At 52.3% G+C, this 23,024-nt stretch overlaps 1 protein-coding gene across 2 annotated transcripts in view; it reads left to right on the top strand.

The window, feature by feature from the left end:
* The window catches only part of NPAS1 (neuronal PAS domain protein 1), a 97,946-nt gene that overhangs the window by 31,731 nt on the left and 43,191 nt on the right, over window positions 1–23,024 (top strand). For both annotated transcript variants that reach the window (XM_034792862.1, XM_034792863.1), the window contains exon 4: window positions 15,867–15,940. In XM_034792862.1, the coding sequence (XP_034648753.1) occupies window positions 15,867–15,940 (74 nt within the window). The remainder of the gene's footprint in view (window positions 1–15,866; window positions 15,941–23,024) is intronic.

The following is a 23,024-nucleotide window of genomic DNA, read 5'->3' as shown; positions in this document are numbered from 1 at the left end:
GTTTCTAGATGCGGAGATTCCAAGGCCGGAAGGACCGTTGTGATCATCTGCTCTGACCCCCGGCATAACCCAGGCCGGAGAACTGCCCCACAATCATTCCTAAAGCAGTTCCTTTAGGAACATATCCCACCTTCAATTAAAAATGGCTAGTGATGGAGGATCCAATGATTAATTACTCTCACTGTTAAAAATTTACACCTTCTCAAGGGTCGTGGTGGATTCTCCATCCCTGGTGGTTTTTAAATCAAGATGGGCCGTGTTTATAAACAAACGTGTTTCATTCAAACAAGAGTTAATTCAGGGCATTTCTCTGGCCTGTATTAGACACGAGGTCAGACCAGAGGATCGCAGTGGTCCCTTCTGGCCGTGTAATTTACGATTTACATTAGGTCTCACCCTAATCTCTAATAGAGATTGATTTAAGCCCTGATACAGGATGTTTAATTAATAGCCCTTCCAGACTGTTGTTAACATGAATTTTTGTCACTCCAAATATTGTTGCTCTCTGTAGAAACATGCAGTTCTGGAAGGGGAGGGGTCTAAGGGTTGGAGCAGGGAGGACTGGGATTCAGGACTCCTGGGTTCTATTTCTAGTTCTGGGACAGGGGGAAGGTATAATAATTGGAGCAGGGAGGACGGGGATTCAGGACTCCTGGGTTCTATTTCTAGTTCTGGGAGGGGGGGAGGGTATAATAATTGGAGCAGGGAGGATGGGGATTCAGGACTCCTGGGTTCTATTCCCAGCTCATGGAGGGAAGTGTCATCTAGCGGTTAGCGCAGCAGCCTGGGAGTCGGGACTCCTGGGTTCTGTTCCTACCTCTGCTACAGACTCATGGAGTGAGTTGCTGTCAGTGAGCGGTGGAGTGGAGCTAGTCCCCTAGAGGTGAGCGGCTCTTCATTCTCCAAGCTTCCCGGCCTCCTCTTTCCCAGGAGCACGTTGAAACCTTCCGCGTGTGAGTGAGATAAGATGGTTGGCGGAGGGCAGGCACTGGGGTGAGTTGGTTACAGCAGCTCACGGGAGCTGGTGTCATGCTACGGAAAGTCGATCGGTGCCCTGTGGCGGGGGGCGGGAGGGATAACTGGATCTTCAACCCTGAGAAGGAGGCTTGCGTGCAGGAGACCTACAAAGAGCTCACGGGCTTGGTGAATGGAAGGGGCTGTGCATTCAGTGACCTCGACGCTTTGAGCAGAGCTGGGAAAATAACGAGGGAAGAGAGTTTGGAATCAAAATCCCTGAGTTTGGCTTGCCGTGAATCCTGGGGGTTCAGCCAGACATCCCCCCCCACACACACACACAGAGCTTTTGAGCGGAGAAGGCATCACAGCTGGTGAGCCCGGACAGCAATATATACTTGACCCCCAAGAGTTTCATTTGGGTGGGTCAGTCCTTGAGGAAGGGAAGGGAGCGTGAAGACAGTTGGACGATGCCTTGGTAAAGCAGGAGAGGATGCTAAGTCATGATGGTACAATTCATCTCTCCAGAGCCTAATTCAAAGGCCCCTTTCAGCACTCTGGCCATGTTATTGGGACCTTAAAGCAACCTTAAATGACACTCACCCCACAGTGTAGATGCTAATCAGCCCTGTAGAGGCTAAGGCAGAAGGGACCATTCTGATCACGTAGTCCAGTGGTTGTCAAACTATTGTACCGGTGACCCCTTTCACATAGCAAGCCTCTGGGTGCGACCCCCCCACTTATCAATTAAAAACACTTGTTTATATATTTAACACCATTATAAATGCTGGCGGCAAAGCGGGGTTTGGGGTGGAGGCTGACAGCTTGCGACCCCCCCCATGTAAAACCTCGTGAGGAGTCCTGACCCCCAGTTTGAGAACCCCGGACATAGTCTGACCTGCGTAACCCAGTGATCCCTGCATCCAGCCCAGATCTTGGGGTCGACCTAGTGTGGAGCTCTTTAGAAAGAGACCTCTGCTGTCGCTGGAGATGCCGAGTGATGGAGCAGCCACCCTGACCCTGGGGCATTTGTTCCAATGATTACTCCCCCGCCCCGTTAAAATGTGCACCCCTGTTTCCAGTCTGCATTTGGCCAACTTCAACCCCCAGTCATCAGCTCTCCTTCTGCCTTTGTCCGCTCAGTTAAGAGCCCTCCGTTGTCAGAAATCTCCAGGCGTAGGTGCTTGTGGCCCACGATCAAGTTGCCTTCTCTTGGCTAAACTAACCAGGCCAAGTTTGCGTGAGGCAGATTTTCTGGTCTTCTTGCCTACGGAGCCGGGAGGCGTGATCCCTCGTGCTCTGAATGCACGGCTGGCTGAGTGGATCGAAGCATTCAATGGATAAAAATATCTCGTATTGTTCAGCAGACACCAGCGAGTTCTTCCTCCGCCAACAGCTGCACCCTGAATAGGGGACTGGCTGGCTCAGGCGATCGGTGGCGACATGCAGAGGGGCCCAGCTAGTTTGCAACGGGGCCGGTCTGTTGCTGAGAGCGGTGGCTGTTTTGGTGGCCTGAGTGAAGTGAATTTGAGGGGGGTTCTCAGCGGGACAGTAAAATCTGCCACTGCGGTTGGCGTTAATAGCTGGCCCCCTTGTCCGGGAGCTTCAGCAGTGAAACCATTACGGACCGGGGCGTGGGCAGTCGTGCCTAGTGGTTGGAGCCGGAGTCAGTAGCCAGGTGTCGGAGCCAGGGTTGCAGCTGGAGTCAGGAACCAGGAGTGGGAGACCAGGGGTCAGAGCCAAAGTCAGGGGTCAGAACCGGGTTACCTGGAGTGAGCCAGGACGGGCAAGGCTGAATCCCAGGCAGGAGCAGGGCTGGGAACAAGGAGGCGTAGGCGAATGGTTGGAGCAGCCTGCTGGTGTTGCTGACCCCAAGAGCGGGTTTGCTAGGCCCCTCAGCCAGTCGGGCAGTTGGGCCAGCCAGGCGGCTGGAATGGGCCCGGGGGTGCCTCGTTAAGCGAGCCGGTAAGCAGGCCAGCTGTGGGTCCTTAACCCGGTATTAAAAGGGTCACCGAGCCGGGCCTGCATTTTCGCCCCTGCGGCCCAGCGTGCTGCTTCCAAATCCCAAGGAAATCAAAAGCCGCTGGAATGCTGCCGCCCATACTCTGGATCCGCTCTGCGGACATGTCAGTTTTAAGGCTCTCGAAGGGATCGTTAGATCTTTTCATCTGACCTCCGGCATAACACAAGCCACAGAGTTTCACCCGGTGACCTTTGCAGTGAGCCCAGTAGCTTGGGTCGGACTAAAGCATATTCCAGAAAGGCAGCCGGTCTGGATCTGGAACCAGACGGAGAAACCCCCACACACACTTCCCTTGGGTGTTAGTTCCTATGGATAACCGTCCTCACTGTTAAAATTAAGGGTCTTTTTTACTAGTTTGAATTTGCCCGGCTTTCGCTTCCAGCCGTGGGTTCTTGCTCTGCCTTTCTCGGCTAGATTACAGCTCCCATGAGTACCTGGGATCTGTTCCCCGTGAAGCTACTGACACACTGTAATCAAGTTGCGTTTGGATTCTCTTGTTGATTTCAGCTCTGTCACTCGCTGGCATTTTTCCACAGCCTTTTAAAAACGTGGACACCAGAACTGGATTCCAGCATCGGTCTTACCCATGCCATAGACATAGTTGGCTGAGTATGCCCTTTTTTGCCACAGCATCACACTGGGACCTCCTGATTGTTGCTTATCCTTTTCAGAGTCTCTGCTTCCCAGGGCCCGTTCTCCAGGGACAACCTTTGTTCCTAGAAGTAGCACCTTCCCTGGAGGACGCCCAGGGGCCAGCGCGGGCAGATCTGGCTGCTTTTTACAAGCACTGGACTCTGCTTTGAAGGAGAAGCGACCTGCTTTATCAGCAGCCCAAAACAGGGTCCAATCTGTGATACCCCAGCTGTGGAGTTCAGGCTTGTGAGACCTAGGGTTTATTTTCGGCTCTGCCACTGAGCTGCTGACCTTGGGCAAGTCACTTCACTGCCCCATGCCTCAGTTTCCCTGTCTATAAAATGGGGATAATGCTGCTGGCCTCCTTTGTAAAGTGCTTTGAGATCTGCTGGTGAAAAGTGCACGATAAGAGCTCGGGTTATCCTCTGTGTTTAGGGGCCTCGGTATTTAGAAGGGGGCTCAGGTACTGTATTGATCCGTAGGACAGAGCCTGCATAGAAGGGCTTTCAATAGAAACAGACAGAGAGGAGCAGGGGTAGGGAATGGGATTCAGTGTACAAGGAAAGCGATCAAGGTGTGCATTTGGCCATTTCTTCGTAAAACACGTACGCACACCTCCCCAGCGATCCCTTGGTTAATTTGAAGGTAGAAATGGTATTATTATTATGATGTATTTGTATTATGGTAGCATTTAGGAGCCCCACTGTGTCAGGTGCTGTATTTTTTTATTGCTATTAGGTTACTATAGAGTCCCACCTAGGACTACCCAGTCATGGCCCAGGACCCCATTGTGCTAGAAGGCATTTTACATTTAATTGCTATTAGGTATATTACGGTAGCACCCCATCATGCTAGGCGCAGCGCATTTTTATTGCTATTAGATGTATTATGGTAGCACTTAGGAACCCCAGTCGTGGCCCAGGACCCCATTCTGCTAGAAGGCACTTTATATTTTATTGCTATTAGCTGTATTACGGTAGCACCTAGGTGCTGCAGTCATCGTGGCCTGGGACCCCAATTGTGCTAGGTGCTGTACATTTTATTTCTATTAGGTGTATTACGGTAGCACCTATGTGCTTTATCATGGAGCAGGACCCAACCCTGTGCTGGGTGCTGGACAGACATAGAATGTAACAAAAAGCCTTGCCCCAAGCCGCCCTGAGACTCTTGAAGCAGAAGCTGTGATTCTTAGGGAGTTGCCAGCTCCTGCAGCTGGGGGCTGAAAAACAACAAATCAGGCGAGTTGAGGAATCGATGACCTGTCCTGGTGTATGATTAATTTTCTATGTACGAGGCTCGGTCCGTCCGTCTGTTTCACTGGACCACCAGCCCGTTCAGAGACCCTCAGAATCTCACGGTGTGATGGTAACGCTGCAGGCTCTGAGTAACCAGGACTGGAGTCCCGTGCCCAAGATTCAGAAATTTCCACTTCCCACTTCAAAGTGGGGTCAAGGGAGGGGGGGGGAGGTGTGTCGGTGGCTCGGTGCCCCCGCAGGGGCCCAGAGAGCTTGTTGGAACACGGGCGGCGTGAACTGAGCCCTGCCTCTTTCATGCCGAGTAGAATATCCTGCTCAATTATTCAGCAGTGCGGGCTTGAAAAGGAAGGAGTCTTCTTGCGACGGCGGAGGGGGGAGGAAGGAAGTGAGGTGCCTTTTAAAGAGAAATCTCAGCTCAGGAGAGAGCGTGTTGGGCATGTACATGTGCGTGGGCTTTTCTGGTTTCCTAGAGATTGGGACTGGGGTGAAACCAACAAAGCAAACAAACTTTAAAGTCCAATCCCCAAGTTGTATGTCAGGGGAGGACAAGCTCAAAAAGGGAAGCTGAGAGCCTCCCCTTAGGGAAGATCTCCCTCAGTCTTGGTATCTTGTTATTTTCAAAAGCTATGTTCTTCTAGCTCTACCACCAGATATGGGCTGGAGGCAGGGACACCTGTGGGGGATGGGGGCTCTCTGGCATGGGTTATGTAGGTCAGACTTTGGGTTTGTCTAGCAGCGGCCAGTACGTCCCTCGGCCCGTGCCACTTCCAGCAGCCCCCATTGGCCTGGAGCAGCGAACCACGGCCACTGGGAGCCGTGATCGGCCGAACCTGCGGACGCGGCAGATAAACAAACCGGCCCGGCCCGCCGGGGGCTTTCCCTACACAAGCGGTGGAACAAGTTTGAGAATCACTGGTCTAGATGAAGAGTTAGTGTTCAGCAAGCTGGAATGTGACTCTACAGTGTACTAGCCTGCTGCACACTATGTCTGGGTGGGCCCTGCTGCGGCACACTAAAATTTCTGTAGTGCGCAACGCCGTACTCCTGTGTCAAAACAGAATAGATCAAAGCACACTAGAAAACTTTTGGCGTGCACTGGAGTCACATCCAAGTTTGACGTGTGCTAACTCTTCGTGTAGACGAGCCCTAAGAGCTGGTTGAATTCTTTTAGTGAAAACCCCAGATTTGGGGCACTGAAACATTTTGTGAATGCGTGTTGGTTTCGCAGAATGCACCGCGTTGAAAAGTATTCCGCAAAAGGGCAAACGTTCAAAATGACTTTTTGTTTGGAAATTTCCTTCCAATTTTTTTTTTTAAACCGGGTTGAACAAAATGTTTCTTTCAGTCAGAAATGATTTTTTTTTAAACATTTTTTGGAATGGCCAAGGAACCGAAAAGTTCACTCTGAGCCCAGTGCTGTCTGGCTGGGTGACTGGCCTGGGGTCTTCTTCTACTCATCCCTTCTGGCGAGGGGAACATCTCCTCGGAGCGACCTCCCGCTAAACCCTTGTGATTTGTGTTATAGTGGTACCCAGAAGGCACTGCTCCCTGCCCCTGTTTATGTGGACAGAGTAAGTTTAGTGTCATTTTGGTGGTGACCGAAACATAGCTCTTTGCCTTCCCTTGGTTGAGTTGCTCCACCGATTGGTTTTACAGCCCAGTCTTTCTTGCCTGTGGCTGTGATCTCTGCTTCCCCTCCTCACTGCAGTAGCATTTAGAGGGGGAAACTGAGGCACAGAGCGGTGGTGCTGTGATTTCACTGTTGTTTTGTCCAAGGTCACACAAAGTTAGCAGAAGAGCTGGGGATAGAACCCATGATGTCCTGCGCCCCAGCCACCCCTGCTCTAACCACTAGACACCGCTCCTCTCCCAGAGCCTGGATAGAACCCAGGAGTCCTGACCCCAGTCCACGCTGCTTATATTATTAGACATCACTCCCTTCCAAGATCCCGGAGCCCTGACTCTGAGCCCCCATTTCTAACCACTAGACACCACTCCCTTCTTAGAACCAGGAATAGAACCCAGGAGTCCTGACTCCCCATCCCTCCCAGCTCTCACTCATCCACAGGCCACCCTTAAGCTAGGCATCAACCCAGCAATCCTGACTCCTGGGTCCCCCCTACTCTAATTACGCCTTCAGATTCCCTTTCAGAGCCAGGAATAGAACCCAGAAGTCCCAGCTCAAAACCCCCCTGCTCTAACCACCCCTCCCCTCCCAGAGCTGGTTAGAGACCCCAGGAGTCCAGCCCCGCACCCAAACACTAGACACCACTCCCCTCCCAGAGCCATGCCCCTACTCCCCTCCTGCCGTCTGGTCCTGTGACAGACAAGCCCCCCTGGTCCTGGCAGGCACCGGTGGCTGTTTGGGGCAACCCATGGGCCGTGTCAGGGCAGGAACCGGCCTCTCGCTCACCTGCCGTCTCGCTCAGCGCGCAGGGCTGGGCAGACGTTAGAACTGGCAATGACGCAGCTGTGGGAAAATCGCCAGGGACAGGTTAGAGGGGAGTATTGGTTGGTGATTAGAGGCCTGGGAATCAGAACTCCTGGGTTCTCCGCCCAGCTCTCGGAGGGGAGTATGGCTGAGTGGTGAGAGCAGTGTGGGCTGGGAAGGGAAAGGAAAGGATGTGGGTGAAGAGAATGAGGCAGTGGGGGTTTGGGTGGGAAGGATGGGCTAGTATTTAAGGCCCTGGGCCGGCACTGGGGTTCAGTTCTTGTCTCTGCTACAGCCTCCTTCTGTGACCTTGGGCCCGTCACGTGGGGCAAGATTTTCTCAGGTGCCCAGTGCCTACCATTGGGGCCAGACTATCAACAGGGCTCTGCACCCAGCATGCCGGGTGCTTCCAAACATTCTTCCCATGAGCACGCTCTGCCTCAGTTTCCCCCTCGGTACGATGGGGCTTATGCCCCTGCTGTTGCTTCCAAGGGGCTGTGATGAAGGGCTCATTAATGACTGGGCAGTGTCTAGATATTAGAGGGGCACGGAGCATATATAGGCACCTGACTAGAGAAAGAGGGGCTCCCCTGCCAAGCGAGAGGCAGTGGGGGCTAGTGGTGAAGGGCCAGGCCTAAAAGCCACCAGATCTGGGTTCTGTTCCCGCTGTGCCAACTGGGCAAGTCACTTCCCCTTTTTGTGCCTCAGTTGTCTGCCCCTTTGTCTTTTGGACTATAAAGTACACTCTTTGGGGCAGAGACTATGAAATTTGGGCCTCTAGGTGCTACCATAATACACATAATAAGGGAGGACCTGCAGGCTGATGTGATCACATGGAGGCGTTCCTGGCAGGCTGATGTCTTGCGGCATCTCCCAGGGCTAGGGCAGGTTATTTCTCCATTCAGGAGACGCTTAGCTCCTTAATGCTGTCAGAATCTCCAAGGCCAAAGGGACCACTGTGATCATCTGTCTAACCTGGGAAAGCAGGGAGCTCTCTCCTGGCAGGAGGCTGCCACGGAAGGGCTTGTTATTATGAGGCAGCCTTTAAAGAGGCATTGCAAACATTCTCTCAGTCTCGCAGCCCCTGTTGCCCCAGGGGAAACTGAGGCATGAAGCCATGACTTGGTGAAGGTCACAGAGCAAGTCAGGGACAGAGCTGCACAAAGAACTCAGGAATCCTGACTCCCAGACACCCACTGGACCACACTCTCTCTGAGAGCCGGAGGACTGAACCCAGGAATCCTGTCTTCCATCTCCACCCCAGGGATAGAACCCAGGAGTCCTGACTCCCAGTCCCCTTTCCTGTCCTTAGACCCCCTATGCTCCCAGAACCACAGAATAGTCCTAAGGAGTTCTGACTGCACCCCTTGGCTCTAACCTCTAGACCCCACTTCCCTCCCAGAGCCATAGGACAAAACCCAGCATTAATTCCCAGCTCCATCCTAGCCCCAGGAATAGAACCCAGGAGTCCTGACTCCCAGTTTCCTTGCTGTAACCACTAGACACCCCCACATGCTCCCAGAGCCACAGCATAGAACCCAGGAGTTCTGATACCCTGAGATCAGCGACACAGAGACCCTGTTCTAACCACTACCCAGCACTCTCCTCTGTAACTTAAAGTTTGTGCTGAACGGAAATGGATGTATTTGGCTCCCCTTTCCCTCTGAACCTGTCCTAACACACCAAGGAGACGTTGAATCTGAGACGAACAGCAGGGGTTGTTATTTGGTGCTTTGTTACTTTAAGAGTTGGCAACTTTCAAAGTATTAAAAAAAAGAAGAAGGTATTTTTCATATATATATGTCCCCCCCCTTCTTCCCTCCCTCCCAGCCTAGCAGCTTTCTAATTCCTACATTAAATGCTTTTAATTATAGGAGCATTCGGTCTGACCTGCGGGGTTATTTCAAGAGAGGCGAAATGAAGGAATTAAAGAAAATGACAGAGAAAATTGCGGCAATTAGCGGAGTTTGCATTGTTCGGCGTGTCTGTCAAGGGAGCTCTGTGTTTGTTAGTTACAAGTAAATTCATACAGATAACAGAGGGAGCGATTATAAATGCCATCTCGGCTGCTGCATGGTGCCGCAGCTATTTTATTATTATATATTTCTTTTTGTTTAATTCTTTGTAAAATAATATTTCTCCTCCAAAGTAGGGCCCTGGGAAGAAAAGACTTACCCTCTCTGCCCCCACCTCCTTCTCTCCCCCAGCCCTGCAGGGCATCTGTTAAGCGCTGGTCCTAGAGGTTCATTCCATGTCTGCTTCCAAACGGGAGCATTCTGCATGCGTGTAAATGACTACACAGTTAATAAAGGAGATCGGCTGCTTTCTGGGACGGTCTGGGCTAGTGGTTAGAGCTCTGGGTGCCTGGAGTCCACCCCCACTTCTGCCACTGTCCCAGGGTGGGTGTTTCGATTGGAGAAAGTTGTGCTGCTTTAACAGTTAAACCCTTTGGGGTGGCCGTATCGATGTGGCTATTTCTGTATGGGCGGGGAATAGCTAGAGCAGGAAAAGGCCACGTCTACACTACACTGCAGTGTAGCTGAGTTGGCCGGGGGTCTGATGAGAAGAGATTTCTGAGCATCTCCGCTGGGCTGGCAGAAGCCCCTAGTATGCTGGCAAAGCAGGGCTTTTACTGGTATAGAGCAGGGGGGCTGGGAGTCCGGACTCCTGGGTTCTATTCCCAGCTTCGGGAGGGGAGTGGTGTTAGTGGTTAGAGCGGGGGGAGGGGCTGGAAGTCACAACTCCTGGGTTCTCGTCATGGCTCTGGGAGGGGAGTGGGGTCTAGTACAGCTTGTCTCACTCTAGGGCAATGGAATAAGTTTTATCAGTAAAAGCTCAGCGTTGCTGGTGTAAAACGCGTTCACACTAGGAGTCCTTTGACTGGGATAGCTACACCGGTATAGCCTCCCAGTAGGAGTTTTGGGGCAAGCAGCTTAGTTAGTTTTAAGAGAGCTGGACAAATTTCTGAGTGGGACGGTATGGTGGAGCTCTTGTGAGTGTGGGGGGCAGGGCTGAGGAGCCCTGCGGCTCACTTCTGGTTTCTCTCTTATGTTCCTAAAGCACATGCTTCAGGGCTCCCGCTGGCCACTTGCAGCGGCCAGGAAGGGTGTTTCCCCTGCAGTGCATTCTGGGAGACTTTTTCTTTTTAGCGCCTTCCGCTGAAGCATTGGGGGTGGCCATGGCTGGAGATGGGATATTGGATGGGGTGGGTCAGGGCTCTGTGGTGGCACCAAGCGTTCTCTCTGTCTAGTGCTTGGCTGGCTGGTTCTTGCTTGTGTGCTCCAGGTTGAACTGATCAGCACGTGTGGGGTCAGGAAGGAATCCACCCCCCAGGTCACATTGGCAGGGAGCCTGAGGGGTTTTGTGCCTTCCTCAGCAGTGTGGGGTGCAGGTCTCTTGCCCGATTACCTGGGTAGATCTCAGTTAACCATGGCGGGGGGCCCTCGGTCCCTCCTGTTCTCTACCTGTGGCATGCAATAGTCTCATCTCCTGTGGGCTGTGATGGATTTTCGGTTGTTGGGATTAGTGTGCGGTTGTGGGAGGGGCTGGTGGCCTTGAACTCTGTGACTCTATGAACAGAAGTCAGGTTTTCTGAATCCCAGTTCAGTGCACTGGAAGTTGTGTGGAACACTCACAAGGCCTCGCCCCTTGAGGGCTAACAAGGGGCGGGGTTAGGAGCATTACAGCCTGCCTCCAGCCATGCCCATTTGGGCCTTGAGCTCTGGACACGTATCAATTGCAAACTCCCGCAGCTAGACATTAGGCATCTGACTGCCAGCTCCTTGGGACAGGGCCTGGCTTTTTGTTCTGTGTCTGTACAGCGCCGAGCGGACGGGTCCAGGACTGGGGTGCCTCGGTGCTACCGTAATACACCTAATAGCAATAAAAATGCCCAACGCCTGGCCCAATGGGGTCCTGCTCCATAACTGGGGATGCTACCATAATACATCTAATAGCAATAAAAATGTACAGCACCTGGCGCAATGGGGTACTGGTGGGTAACCGGTTTCTAGGCACCACTGTAATACTCCTAATATCATAAAAATGTGCAGCCACTAGCACAATAAGGTCCTGGTCATTGACTGTGCTACCGTAACACACCTAATAACAATAGAAATGTACAGCCCCAAGCACGTAGGGTCCTGGTCCATGAGGGCTAGCATAACGGAGTCCTGGGGCTCCTAGGTGCTACCATAATACACCTAATAGCAAAAAATATGTACAGTAGCTGGCACAATGAGGTCCAGGCCCATGACGGGCTCCTAGGCACTACCGTAATACATATAATAAACCGTAACATTATTTAATCTAGACTGCTGGGTACCCTGCAGAATTGGCTTTGCAATAGCATAGGGAGGCAGTGTGGAGGAGCGGATGTGGGAGAGTTAGGTACTATTCCCAGCTCTGGCAGGGGCTGCTGGGTGACCTTGGGCGAGTCATTTCCCCGCTGTGTGCCTCAGTTTCCCCTGCTGTAAAATGAGGAGAACAATACAGACTACAGCTGGGTGACATTTTTCAGGTGAAAGGTTCATGGCCCCAAAATGCCGATTCAGCGACACCAAAACGTTTTGCGACTTCGTGCTGATTTTGGTAAATTGTTAGTTTAGGAAAAACAAAAAACTCCAAAAGCCTCAAACGGTTTCATGTCACTGTGATTTTTTTCCCAGTTTGCAATGACTTCATATTTCAGAGTTTCCTTTAATTTATTTTGTTTAAATTAAAAAATCGTCCAAATCAAAACAAGACATTTTGATTTTGTCAGAACCAAATGTTTGATTTGACTCAAAACTATTTTTTTTCAACTTTTCCATTCGCCAGACGTGTCTAGAACTTTTGTTTTCGGTCCAACCCAAAACAATTTTTTTAGACTTTTCACAATTGCCAGTGAATCAAAAAAATCTGTTATTCACCCAGCTCTGATATTGGCCACCTTTGTAAAGTGCTTAGAGACCAAGCATCCACGTAGGAGAGGAAAGTGTTACTATTAAGTGATCATTTTGCACTTATCTGGCACCTGTGGAGGATCTCAAAGCAATTTACAAACCGGAACTACCTTCCTGATCCCTGTAGGAAGGAGGGGAATTATTATTACAGATGGGGAAATGGGGAAACTGAGGCACGAGGCAGGGGAAGTGACTTGCTTCAGAATCTCACAGCTGTTCCCTTGTGTTTTATAAAGCAGCACTGCCGTTCTGTGCTTAACTCTTCGAGGAGAGGAAAGATCCTCGTATTAGCGAGAGTTTTACGGTAACAGAGGACAGTGGCGAAATGAAAGTGTATGGGAAAGGGGCTTGGGGGTGAGGTTGGAGGTGATGCTTCCAGGGTTTGGGCAAATGGGGGACACAATGAGGCAGAAGGATACGTGAAAGTTGCGGCAGCAGAGAAGAAGGGTCTTGTACCCACACCAGGTGGCTTATGGGACAAAGCGGGGGAGGGCAGGGAACAGAGCAGGTTGAAAAAACAATGCCAATTCCCCTTGAAATGTCAAATCTCTTTTCTTTTCACAGGGTTCAGAACAGACCCAATTTTGATTAGTTTTAAAAAATGTAGTGATTCCCGCCCGTAAACTCACAGATTTTTAAGCCCAGAAAAGGACCGCTGTGATCATTATCTAGTCTGAACTCCTGAATAACCCTGCCCAGCTACTCTTGAGTTTGATTTCAGCCAATTTAGAAGGAAAAAGAAGTAAAGCAGAAGTGTGCGTGCCCCAGAGAGAAAGAGAGTGGAGGGGTGAGGGGAGATGGAGGGAAGGAAAAAAGCAAAGAAAGAAAATATATAAACGAGAAAGTCAACACACAACCAATTTTACTCTTAATTTTTTGGTTCCAGTTTCATAGAAAAACATTTTTTTTTCCATGAAAATGTTCAGTCCATCAGTGGGGCATAAAGGGGTCAGGAGACAAGTTTGTCCCATGTGGGGAGACAGCTGAGGAAGGTGGCGAAGCAGGGAGCTGCTCAGAAAATGGAATTTGTCTCCTGGGGGGAAATCTGTCACGGGGGAACTCATTTTTGTCCTGAATTGGAACGAAGCGTTGAAATTTTGAAAATGGCGCATGGACTGAAAATTCCCAGAAAATTCATTCTGGAAGCCTGTGAACGTTTCCTTTTCATAACCTCAAAGCGTTATTTTATACATGTCAGAATAAACTATATAAAATAGGATATTAAATATCATATCAATGTAACAAAATGAAGATTTTCACGTGCCGTAGAAGTCGAAACTAAATGAATCAAAATAAATCAGTTCAACTTTCTTGCTTTAACATTTTTCCAGCAAAAATGTCATAGAAATCGACACCTTTTGGATTCAACGAAACTGCGTTTTCTGATGGAAAACGATTCTGGTGACATTTTTTTCGGCCAGCTCTAGGGGCAAACCCATGGGGAACCACTGACTTCATCCCGGAGACGACCACCTCCCCGCACCCCCAGCCACCTCGCTCCGTGTTGCCTTGATCAGTTCGGTTCCTGCCCCCACCTCCCTTCCAGCTCCTCCATCAACCCCAGGAGCCAGGGATCTTTGCCTTCAGCTGCTGTGAGCCAGGGCTCTGTGTAGCAATGAGAAAAGCCTGAAAGAAAGGTTAAGCTCAGGTCCTGTGAACCTTTCAGGCTTTTGGGGGAGCTGTGAATGCAGAGCTGATAAATATTCCACTGCCATCCGCCTGGAATGTTCAAAGGACAATGGCAAATTCTCTCCCTCTCCCCAGTGCAGTGGGTCTCTCTGGCTTGTGTGATGTGCAAATCCTCCTTCACCAAGCCGAGTGTGTGTGTGTGTGTGTGTGTGTGTGTGGTTTAAGATGTAGGATGAGACCCTGGTTCTATAAGATCCCCCTCCCGCCCCCCAAACCTCCAGGAAACAGACACTGCCTTATAAATTTCACTGGACTTCAGGGAAACTTGTCCTCCGATCCCTGGTAGAAACAGTCCTTCCCTTCTTGCCCACCCCTTTATAAATCAGAAGTAACTCCACTGGAGTCAAGGGGGCTGATTCCCATCACCCTGATCCAGGTGTAAGTCAGGAGTCACCGCGTTGGAGCTGATGCAGTAACACCGCTGAGAGTCCTTAGGCAGCGTCTTTGCTGGAGAGTTAACTCCAGTTATCTACAGAGTTGAGCCCAGCTCAGGTGAGAGCAGCCACCTGGCCAAAAAAACACAGCCCAGAGGGGTCGTGTTAGCAGCCAGTGTGCTGGGCTGACTGGCGCTGTAACTTCTGACCCCCGGCGGGGCAGCCAGCTTGCATTCAAAGCTACACTGCCCTTGAGTGACCGGTGTCTTGTGTGTGGACAGCACTTGAGTTATAACTCGCGTTAACGCTGCCCGGGAGAGACTGGATGCGATTGACGTTCACGGCATGGACAATGCTTATTTCAGCCCGTGTGCTCAGAGCCGCTCCCCCCGCTTGTTACCCCGGCTGGGGAAGAACTCCCCGGTCGTTCATTTCGCCTTCCTGGAAGGGCTACAGCTTCCACGCTCCCAAATGTTTGGGGCCTCCAGTCTCCAGGTGGGTGGTGGAGGCGGAACATAAGTAGCTCGCCGTGACCCTGCGTTCATTTCAGCGACTTGCCTTGCCCCGAAGTGAGAACAGCTGAGATGCTGGGAGGCACAAGAGACCCTGATTCTCCCCCCTGTCTCCAGCTGCAGCGGGGATGCCAGGCTGGAGGGGGCTGGCTCAGGGCCTGTACTGCTGTCTACTTCCCCCCTGTCCCCACAACACAGATTCCTGCTGTACCCCCACCCCCCATGGTCTGGTCTCGGTCTGCATCCCCCCCACCCCGTCCTGCGCTCCGTCCCCATCGCCGATCAGGTCTGGTGAAACAGCCTGCATTGTGAGCTGTCAGCCACTGGGGTATCACTCAAAGCCAAGGATGGTTTGGAAAATTCCCACTGGGTGGCGGATGGGGTCTAGTGGTTACAGCAAAGGGGGTGGGGCTGGGAATCAGGACTCCTGGGTTCTATTCCTAGCTCTGGGAGGGGAGCAGGACCTAATGGTTGGGAGGGTGCTGGGAGTCAGCTCCTTGGGTTTATTCCCAACGCTGGGAGGGGGGCTTAATGGTTAAAGCAGAGATTTGGGAGCCAGAGCTCCTGGGTTCTGTTCCTGCTTCTGCCCTTGACTCACTCGGTGCCTTAAGCAACTTCTGTACCTTGGTTTTCTCCATCCTTCACGTGGGGGTTTACCTGCCCCCCCTCCCAGCATGCATGTGTCTGAGGCCTAAATCAATCACGTTTACAAAATGCTTTGAGCTCCTCTGATTGCAGCTGCTAAAGACAGGCAAAGTTCTGTCACTGACTCACGACCCCCCTGCGCTCCTGGGGAGTTAGGGACGTATTCTCTACCATCCCCATTTTACTGGGAAACTGAGGCACGGGGTGGGGTGGGGAGAGTGACTCAGGCAAGAGGAGGGAACTGGAGGTTACTGGTTCCATCAGGCTTGGAACCGGTGTGACCCGGTCCCTCACGATCCCACCCATAATGCCAGAGTATCTCCCTGCAGCCTGCACCCACGGGCTGGGGGGAGCGGGCGCCATGCAGCAGGGGGCCGGCTCTGACCGCTTGCATTCCTCTCGGCAGGTCCCGGCAGGAGGAACATGGCAGCTCTGCTGACCAAGCTCTTTGAACAGCATCTGGGAGGACACATTTTGCAGGTGAGTCCCGGCTTCCCGGGAATTAACGGGTTAAAGGGGATGCAGAGGCCAACCTGGGGGGAGAGATGAACTGAGCATTGCCTGGCTAATGGGGAATGTGTGTATGTGTGTGTGGGGGGGGAATGGGACAATGGTGTGTGTCTATCGGAAAGGGGGACAAACCCCATCGCCAGATGGCGCGGGTTGGGGCGGTGCATGGGGGGAGGGCCTAGGAGCTCAGCAAAGGCTGAACATCAGGGAAAACTCTCCCTGTCTAGCGAGAAGGGATGAAAGCACCGGGGGGGGGGGGGGACAGGGCCCCTCCTCTGTTAAAAGCAGAGTGCACACCCCCCCCCCCCACTCGACTCCCCTCCCAGTTCCCTCTCCTCCTTGGCTGGTGAGAGATCCGGTCCCCGTATGGGCCCTGGGGGGCAGAGAACACCACAGCTCAGTGTGCTCTGCCCACACCCCCGATCTGCCCCCCATGGGCGCTGGATGTAACAGAACCTGGACCAGCTGCTCCCAATTTCCCCAGGCTATGGGCCTGAACCGATGCCCACTGAAGCCAATGGGACACTTTCCATTCACTCCAGGGGGTGCTGGATTGGGCCAGACTGGCCTCTCCATCTCCCCTGCCCACCCCAGGCCTAGGGAAGCGCGGCAGGTTTTGGCCATAGGCTCCACAGGTCACCCCGGGGCAGGCGGCGGATTCACGGTCTCTGCTCCCGGTGCCGCCCTGCCCTGCAGCTCGGAGCCCTGACGTTTCAGGGCAAGCGTGGCTGAGCCAGACGGATCAGGCTAATTATCGCTGGAGAGCTCTCATTACAGCTGTCTAATTGTCAGAAGAGGCATATGGTAATATTTTAAACAGCAATGGTCAGCCCCCTCCCCTTCCCTTCCCTTCCCTTCCCCTCCCCTCAGCCACCCACCCAGGCCAGTGACAGACACGGTGCAGAGGTGCCCGGAGCTCGCCCCGGCAAAGCAATTTCCTTGGGTCCCGATTCTCCGTTGCTTTGCCCTCTGGGGGCCCCGTTCTGCGTGGCTTGCCTTGTGTCGTGAAGTGACTGCCATTCCCGTCGGGTGGCCTTCAGCCCCGTCTGTGCACCGGTGTGGAATCTAGCTGTGGCCCCCTCCCAATCCAAAGGGAACGGCCCATGCTTTTTACATGTGAGCACCCATCGCCCCTTGCCTGGTGTCCGCTTTGAGCTCCCAAGCTGTGCAGATCAGGCTGGCCCAGTACTTGGGTTGGAGACAAGTCAGACAACCCCGGGGTACTGCAAACGGGGAGATGGTGCTATTCCATCAGAGGCAGGGCTGACACTAATGGGGCCATAGGGGGCGCTGTGCTGCAGGGAGTGGGATGGGTGGCTCTGTGGGAGTCGCTCTCCCATTCTGAGTTAGTACTGTACTGACCCACTAGGGGGTGCTGTGCTGCAGGGAGTGGGGTAGGTGGCGCTCTTCCCCTCTGAGTTAGTGCTGACCCCATGTGGTGCTAGGGGGCGCTGTGCTGCTGAAGATGTCCATGAGGTGCAAAACTGAAGGCCTGGCTACTTGTAGTGTCATCAGATCCCCGTGGCACTTTCCGTGGGATTAGGGATATCGATTCCATCCCGGGTAATTGCACTTTTCCTCCTTAAATACCCCCGCAATTTCAAACAGAAGCAGGATACTTTCTCCCCTAAAACTGCTGCACCATTTTGCTGTGCCGCTGTCAGACAACAGCTATGTTCCACCCCAGAAGCGGCTGCCTTTCAGTGCTGGGTGAGCAATCCCTGTATCAGCAGCCCCTGAGCCCCATCCCACAGGCAGCTGCATTTTGGCACTGGGTGAGCAATCGCTGTTGTGGTGCCCCACCCTAGAGGTGGCTGCATCTCAGCGCTGGGTGAGCAATCCCTGGCTGTTTGCACCTGTCGTCCCGTCAGCACGATCCCATTCTGAGTGTCTATTGCATGACATGGCCATGGGGGCCAGAGAGTGGGGGCAGGTTTAATTTGATTGTATGTGTTAAAATGAGAGCTGTGCCCGAACCAAACTGGGGGGGATCTGCAAACCACCCTCAATGGGCCAGCACAGACCACCAGAACCAAGGAGTTTGGGGGAGTTCAGAGGCAGATACAAATGTTAGAGAGGCCCTCGCTGCCATCCCGTGAGCCCGGCACTTAGTGCATTTTGCTGCCCCCTTTGGGCACTGGAGATTCTCCCCCTCCCGGGCCAGCAGGAATTATATCGCCCCTGGGGCGAAGGTGAGCTTCTTGAGTGGCTGCATCAGTCAGTAGATTGCTCTGAATGTCCGGAGGAGCCGGGAGGTCCCCGCTAATACATACATGTGCAACTTAGTCTGGAGAACAGGGCACCAGCCTGTGAGCCCGCAGACCTGTGTGCTGATCCTAGTTCATGTGACCGTGGCCAGGCCCTTTCCTATCCCGGTGCCTACGGCAAGATCTCATGTGTCTGTGCAGCCCCCAGCACATTTCTGCCACCCCCGCCCCCAATTTTGGTGGCGGTGACACCAATGAGTCCCTGGAGAGGCCTGGCGACGCGGGGGAGCTGTCCTGCTGGGGCAAGGGATTCCCAAACCCCCAAAGATGGAAAAGGCAGGAATGGGGAAATAGAATTTCTGAGGCAGCCACCATCAAACTTTCCCTGGGCGCAGGCAGGAGGTGTCACGCAGCAAACCCGCCTCCGGACCCCAGAATGATGCTGAACGCTGAGTCCAGCTGAGCCCCCCCTCCCCCAGCTTTTTCCACCTACCTGCCATTACGGTAGCACCTGGGAGGAGCCCTATTGTGCCAGGTGCTGCACAGACACTGTCCCCGCTCCAAGGAGCTTGCAGGATGGGGGGCTCTCTCCTGCGAGGCAGTGACTCTGAAAAAGGGTTTTTTGGGGCGGGGGGAGGGGGTGATGGATAATCAGCTGACCATGAGCTCCCACTGTGACCAAAAGGGCTGATGCAGAAGCAGGGAAATCTCAAGCAGGAGCGGAGAGGTTATTTTCCCCTCTGTATTTGGCCCTGGTGCGACCGCGGCTGGGATCCTGTGTCCGGTTCTGGGGCCCACCATTCAAGGAGGATGTTGATGAATTGGAGGGGGTCAGAGAAGAGCCACGAGAATGATTAAAGGATTAGAAAACCGGCCTTACAGTGAGAGACTCAAGGAGCTCAATCTATTTCGCTTAACAAAGAGAAGGGGAAGGGGTGACTCGATCGCAGTCTATCAATATCTATGTGGGGAACAAATATTGAATCATGGGTTCTTCAGCCTAGCAGAGGCACGTCTAACACGACCCAATGGCTGGACGCTGAAGCTAGACAAATTCAGACTGGAAATAAGGTGTAATTTTTTTGACGGTGAGAGTCATTAACCACTGGAACAACTTACCCAGGGTCGTGGTGGGTTCTCCATCGCTGACGATTCATAAATCAAGAAGGGATGTTTTTCTAACAGAGCGGCTCTGGAATTATTTCGGGGCAGTTCTCTGGCCCGTGCTATACAAGCGGCCAGTCTAGATGATCCCGACTGGCCTTGGAATCGATGAGCTCACCGTCTAAATAAACCAAGAGAGGATCATTACCTCCAGTTTACTGAGAGGGAAACTGAGGCACGGAGCGATTAAGTGATGTACCCCGTGTCAGCCAGAGCCAGGGTAGAAACCCAATGTCTCTTGAGTCCTAATGTCTTAAGCACAAGATCTTCTGAGAACCTTACAGTCAAGGTCTGCCATCCCTGAAATATCCAAACACCCTGATCGCTCACCCCTCAAAGCACAATCCCCCATCCAGCACTCCGTCTCCTCGCAGGCCTTGCCCTGATGCTTATGATTTGAAGGAAAAAACCTACTTAGTTATGTTTAAGCTTGGAAGGATTTGACTTTCATCAGTAAATGTCAGGCAACGTTCATTTCACAGCGCACATGGGTGTGGGCACACAGACCAAAGCGAAGAAACATTCTTTCCATCGATAACAATTGAAATGCACAGCTAGGCAGCGTAAGAAAAATCCTGCCAGCGAACTCATTAGAGTTGGAGTTAAGGATATTAACTTTGTCTGTTTTGACATGTGACGTTGACGATTTGTGTTTTAACAGTTCTAAAGCTTTAACTTTTACATCTCAGCCCCTACTGTCATTACACAATTATTGTCTGACCCTCCTCCCCGTTGTCTGTCGCCCCCTCACAATTTCCTGGGACTGTGAAAGTTTCAATCGATAAAAATGTTTCACTAGAGGCTTCATTTTGCACAACTGTGAAACTTTAAATCGATAAATATCTGCAAAAAATGCTTAAAAATAAACATCGATACAAAATGATAGAAAAATAAAACTCCAATTCTGCCAAGCCTAGTTATGGGACTGGTGCTGTTTTTCAAATTTCTGAAGAGCCGCAACTAAGTATTGCCTGTTACGGAGAAGGAAGCAGCTATGCATATAAGTAAGGCCCTACCAAGTTCTTGGTCATGAGAAACGCGTCACGGACTGTGAAATTTGGTCTCCTCCTGTGAAATCTGATCTTTTGTGTGCTTTTACCCTATACTATACAGATTTCACGGGGGACAGCAGCGTTTCTCAAATTGGGGGTCCTGACCCAAAAAGGAGTTGCAGGAGGGGGTCACAAGGTTATTTTAGGGGGGTCACGGTATTGCCACCCTTACTTCTGTGCTGCCTTCAGAGCTGGGCAACTGGAGAGCGGTGGCTGCTGGCTGGGAGCCCAGCTCTGCAGGCAGCGCCGCCGTCAGCAGCAGCACAGAAGTAAGGGTAGAAATACCGCAAACCCCATGTCCCCTACAATAACCTTTGTGATCCCCCCACAACTCCTTTTTTGGGTTAGGACCCCTACAATTACCCCACCATGAAATTTCAGATTTAAATAGCTGAAATCATGACATTTCCAATTTTTAAAATCCTATGACCGTGAAATTGACCAAAATGGACCGTGAATTTGATAGGGCCCGACATATAAGAGCCTGGGGCCCTGGGATGCTGGGGGGTGCCTTAGATGCTGATCTTATAGGCAGGCTCATTTGCAATTTGTGGCTGCAGATTTGTCTGCTGGAATCTAGGCTTCCATTTAATTAAAAATAAATAAATCCATCTCTCTACACCCTAGATCCGTCTCTCTAGACCCCAGAACCAATAAATCCATCTCTCTAGACCCTAGATCCGTCTCTCTAGACCCCAGAACCAATAAATCCATCTCTCTAGACCCCAGAACCAAAATTTTGCGCATTTGGGTTGTTTCAGGAAATTGGTTTTGCTGCAAAAATTTGGAAAAAAAAAAGTAAAAAGAAATGAGAAAAAATGAAAATGCTTCATTTCGACATCTTAAACAAAAGTTTTGATTTTTCACTTTGAAGTGACTTTTTATTCAACATTGCCTTTAAAGCTGCCTGAAAACGTTGAAGAGTGGTCAAAGTCGATAGATACGATCGCTAGAGAGGCAGGGCCGGCTCCAGGCACCAGCCCAGGAAGCAGGTGCTTGGGGCGGCCAAGGGGAAGGGGCGGCACGTCGGGCTGTTCAGCGGCAATTCGGCGGCGGGTCCCTCTCGGAGGGAAGCACCTGCCGCCGAATTCCCGCCGAAGAAGAAAGCAGCGCGGTGGAGCTGCCGCCGGAGTGCTGCCAATCGCAATTGCGGCTTTTTTTTTTTTTTTTTTTCGTCGCTTGGGGTGGCAAAAACCCTGGAGCTGGTCCTGTAGAGAGGGAAGGAAAAGAAAACAGAGACTTGGCATTTCAGGGTCCCAGGCCAGGGTGGGAGGGAATTAAAATGGAGCTGATCCTGAAAACACCACGCCAGACAGCATGGCAATCTGGGCCGACCTTCAGATCGGGCAGGGTGTCCCTTCCTGGCCCCAGCTAGGTGCAGTCTGCCCTGGGTATTGTTGTCTCCCGCAAAGGACTGTGAAGCTGAAATGGGAGATGCCTTGAGCTCCTTTCCTACCTGCTTTCTAATGCAGCTGGTTCATCTCCACAAACGGGGGCAGGAAAGTTTTACAACCAGTTACTTTTATTGAAAAGTTTTGTTTGGCCCGAAACTGTTCCTCCTCCTCCCTCCCCCCCCCCCCCCCCCCCCCCCCCCCCCAACTTTTCGAGTTGCCAAAAGTTTTTGAAAATGTTGTTTTCAGTGAAGTCCCACCCGAAATGATACCCGCCCTCCCCACCCCATTTTTCAGACTTGCCCGTGAAACGAAAAAGCCATTCTTTCCCTAGCTCTAGGACAGGGGCCATAGGGCTGGCATGGCACAGCCAGCTGCTCCAGACAACCTCAAGTGGGTGGGGGCCTTTAAGGAATCTGATTCTGCGCATCCAAAGGCCATTGTGGGGCATTTCACGGGAGCGGGGGGCGCGTTAGGAAGTCACAGGATTGGCCACGGGTTTGATCTGCCGGCTCCGGATCCCGTCTTCCCGGTGAAAAAGGAAATCCTTCATCCATGTGGATCACTCCCATCCCTAGTCAGTATCCTGCTGTGTCACATCGCTGTGCAGCAATGAAACAGCGGCTAGGTTCCACCCCAGAGGTGGCTGCATTTCAGCACCGCGTGATCGATCCCTGTGTACCCTGCAGCTGTGCCTCACCCTAGAGGTAGCTGCATTGCAGTGCTGGCCTGATCCAACCCTCGCAACTGACCCTGTTAGCTGCTAGTCTGATGCAGGCGAAATGAAAGGCACCACAGGCATTTATCTGCAGCCCGCAGAAGCTCCTAGTCTTTGCTACCCGGGCCGCTCCCCTCCAGCAATTACTGCCCGTCACCCAGGCGATGCCATCGAGCCTCTGGATTTGATCTCCAGCTGTCACGAGGAGAGCGGTCGCGACTCGACAGCCGCTGACCCCGGGGCTGACTCTGAGAAGGAGGCTGCCATCTCTGCTCTGCAGGCACCTTATTGATTTGGACAGCCCCTTGCAGGTTCTTAGCATGCAGATTTCCCAGGAAGAAGCGAGCGCGCTCGTCCGATCTCTGAAGGAAACCCAGCAGCACTCCAGCTGCCATTTATCCCCCCCAGTCCTGCTTCCTTCCCACTTAAAGCCAGCGCCTGGGGACTGAGCCACGTCACACGAGCGTGTTTGCACGGAAGGGCAGATCCTCCCTCGCCCTGTGCGTTGCGCAGCCCTGGTGA

The sequence above is a fragment of the Trachemys scripta genome, chromosome 16 (genome assembly GCF_013100865.1).
Source record: "Trachemys scripta elegans isolate TJP31775 chromosome 16, CAS_Tse_1.0, whole genome shotgun sequence".
Lineage (NCBI taxonomy): Eukaryota > Metazoa > Chordata > Testudines > Emydidae > Trachemys > Trachemys scripta.
This window is presented reverse-complemented; position numbering and strand designations above follow the sequence as displayed.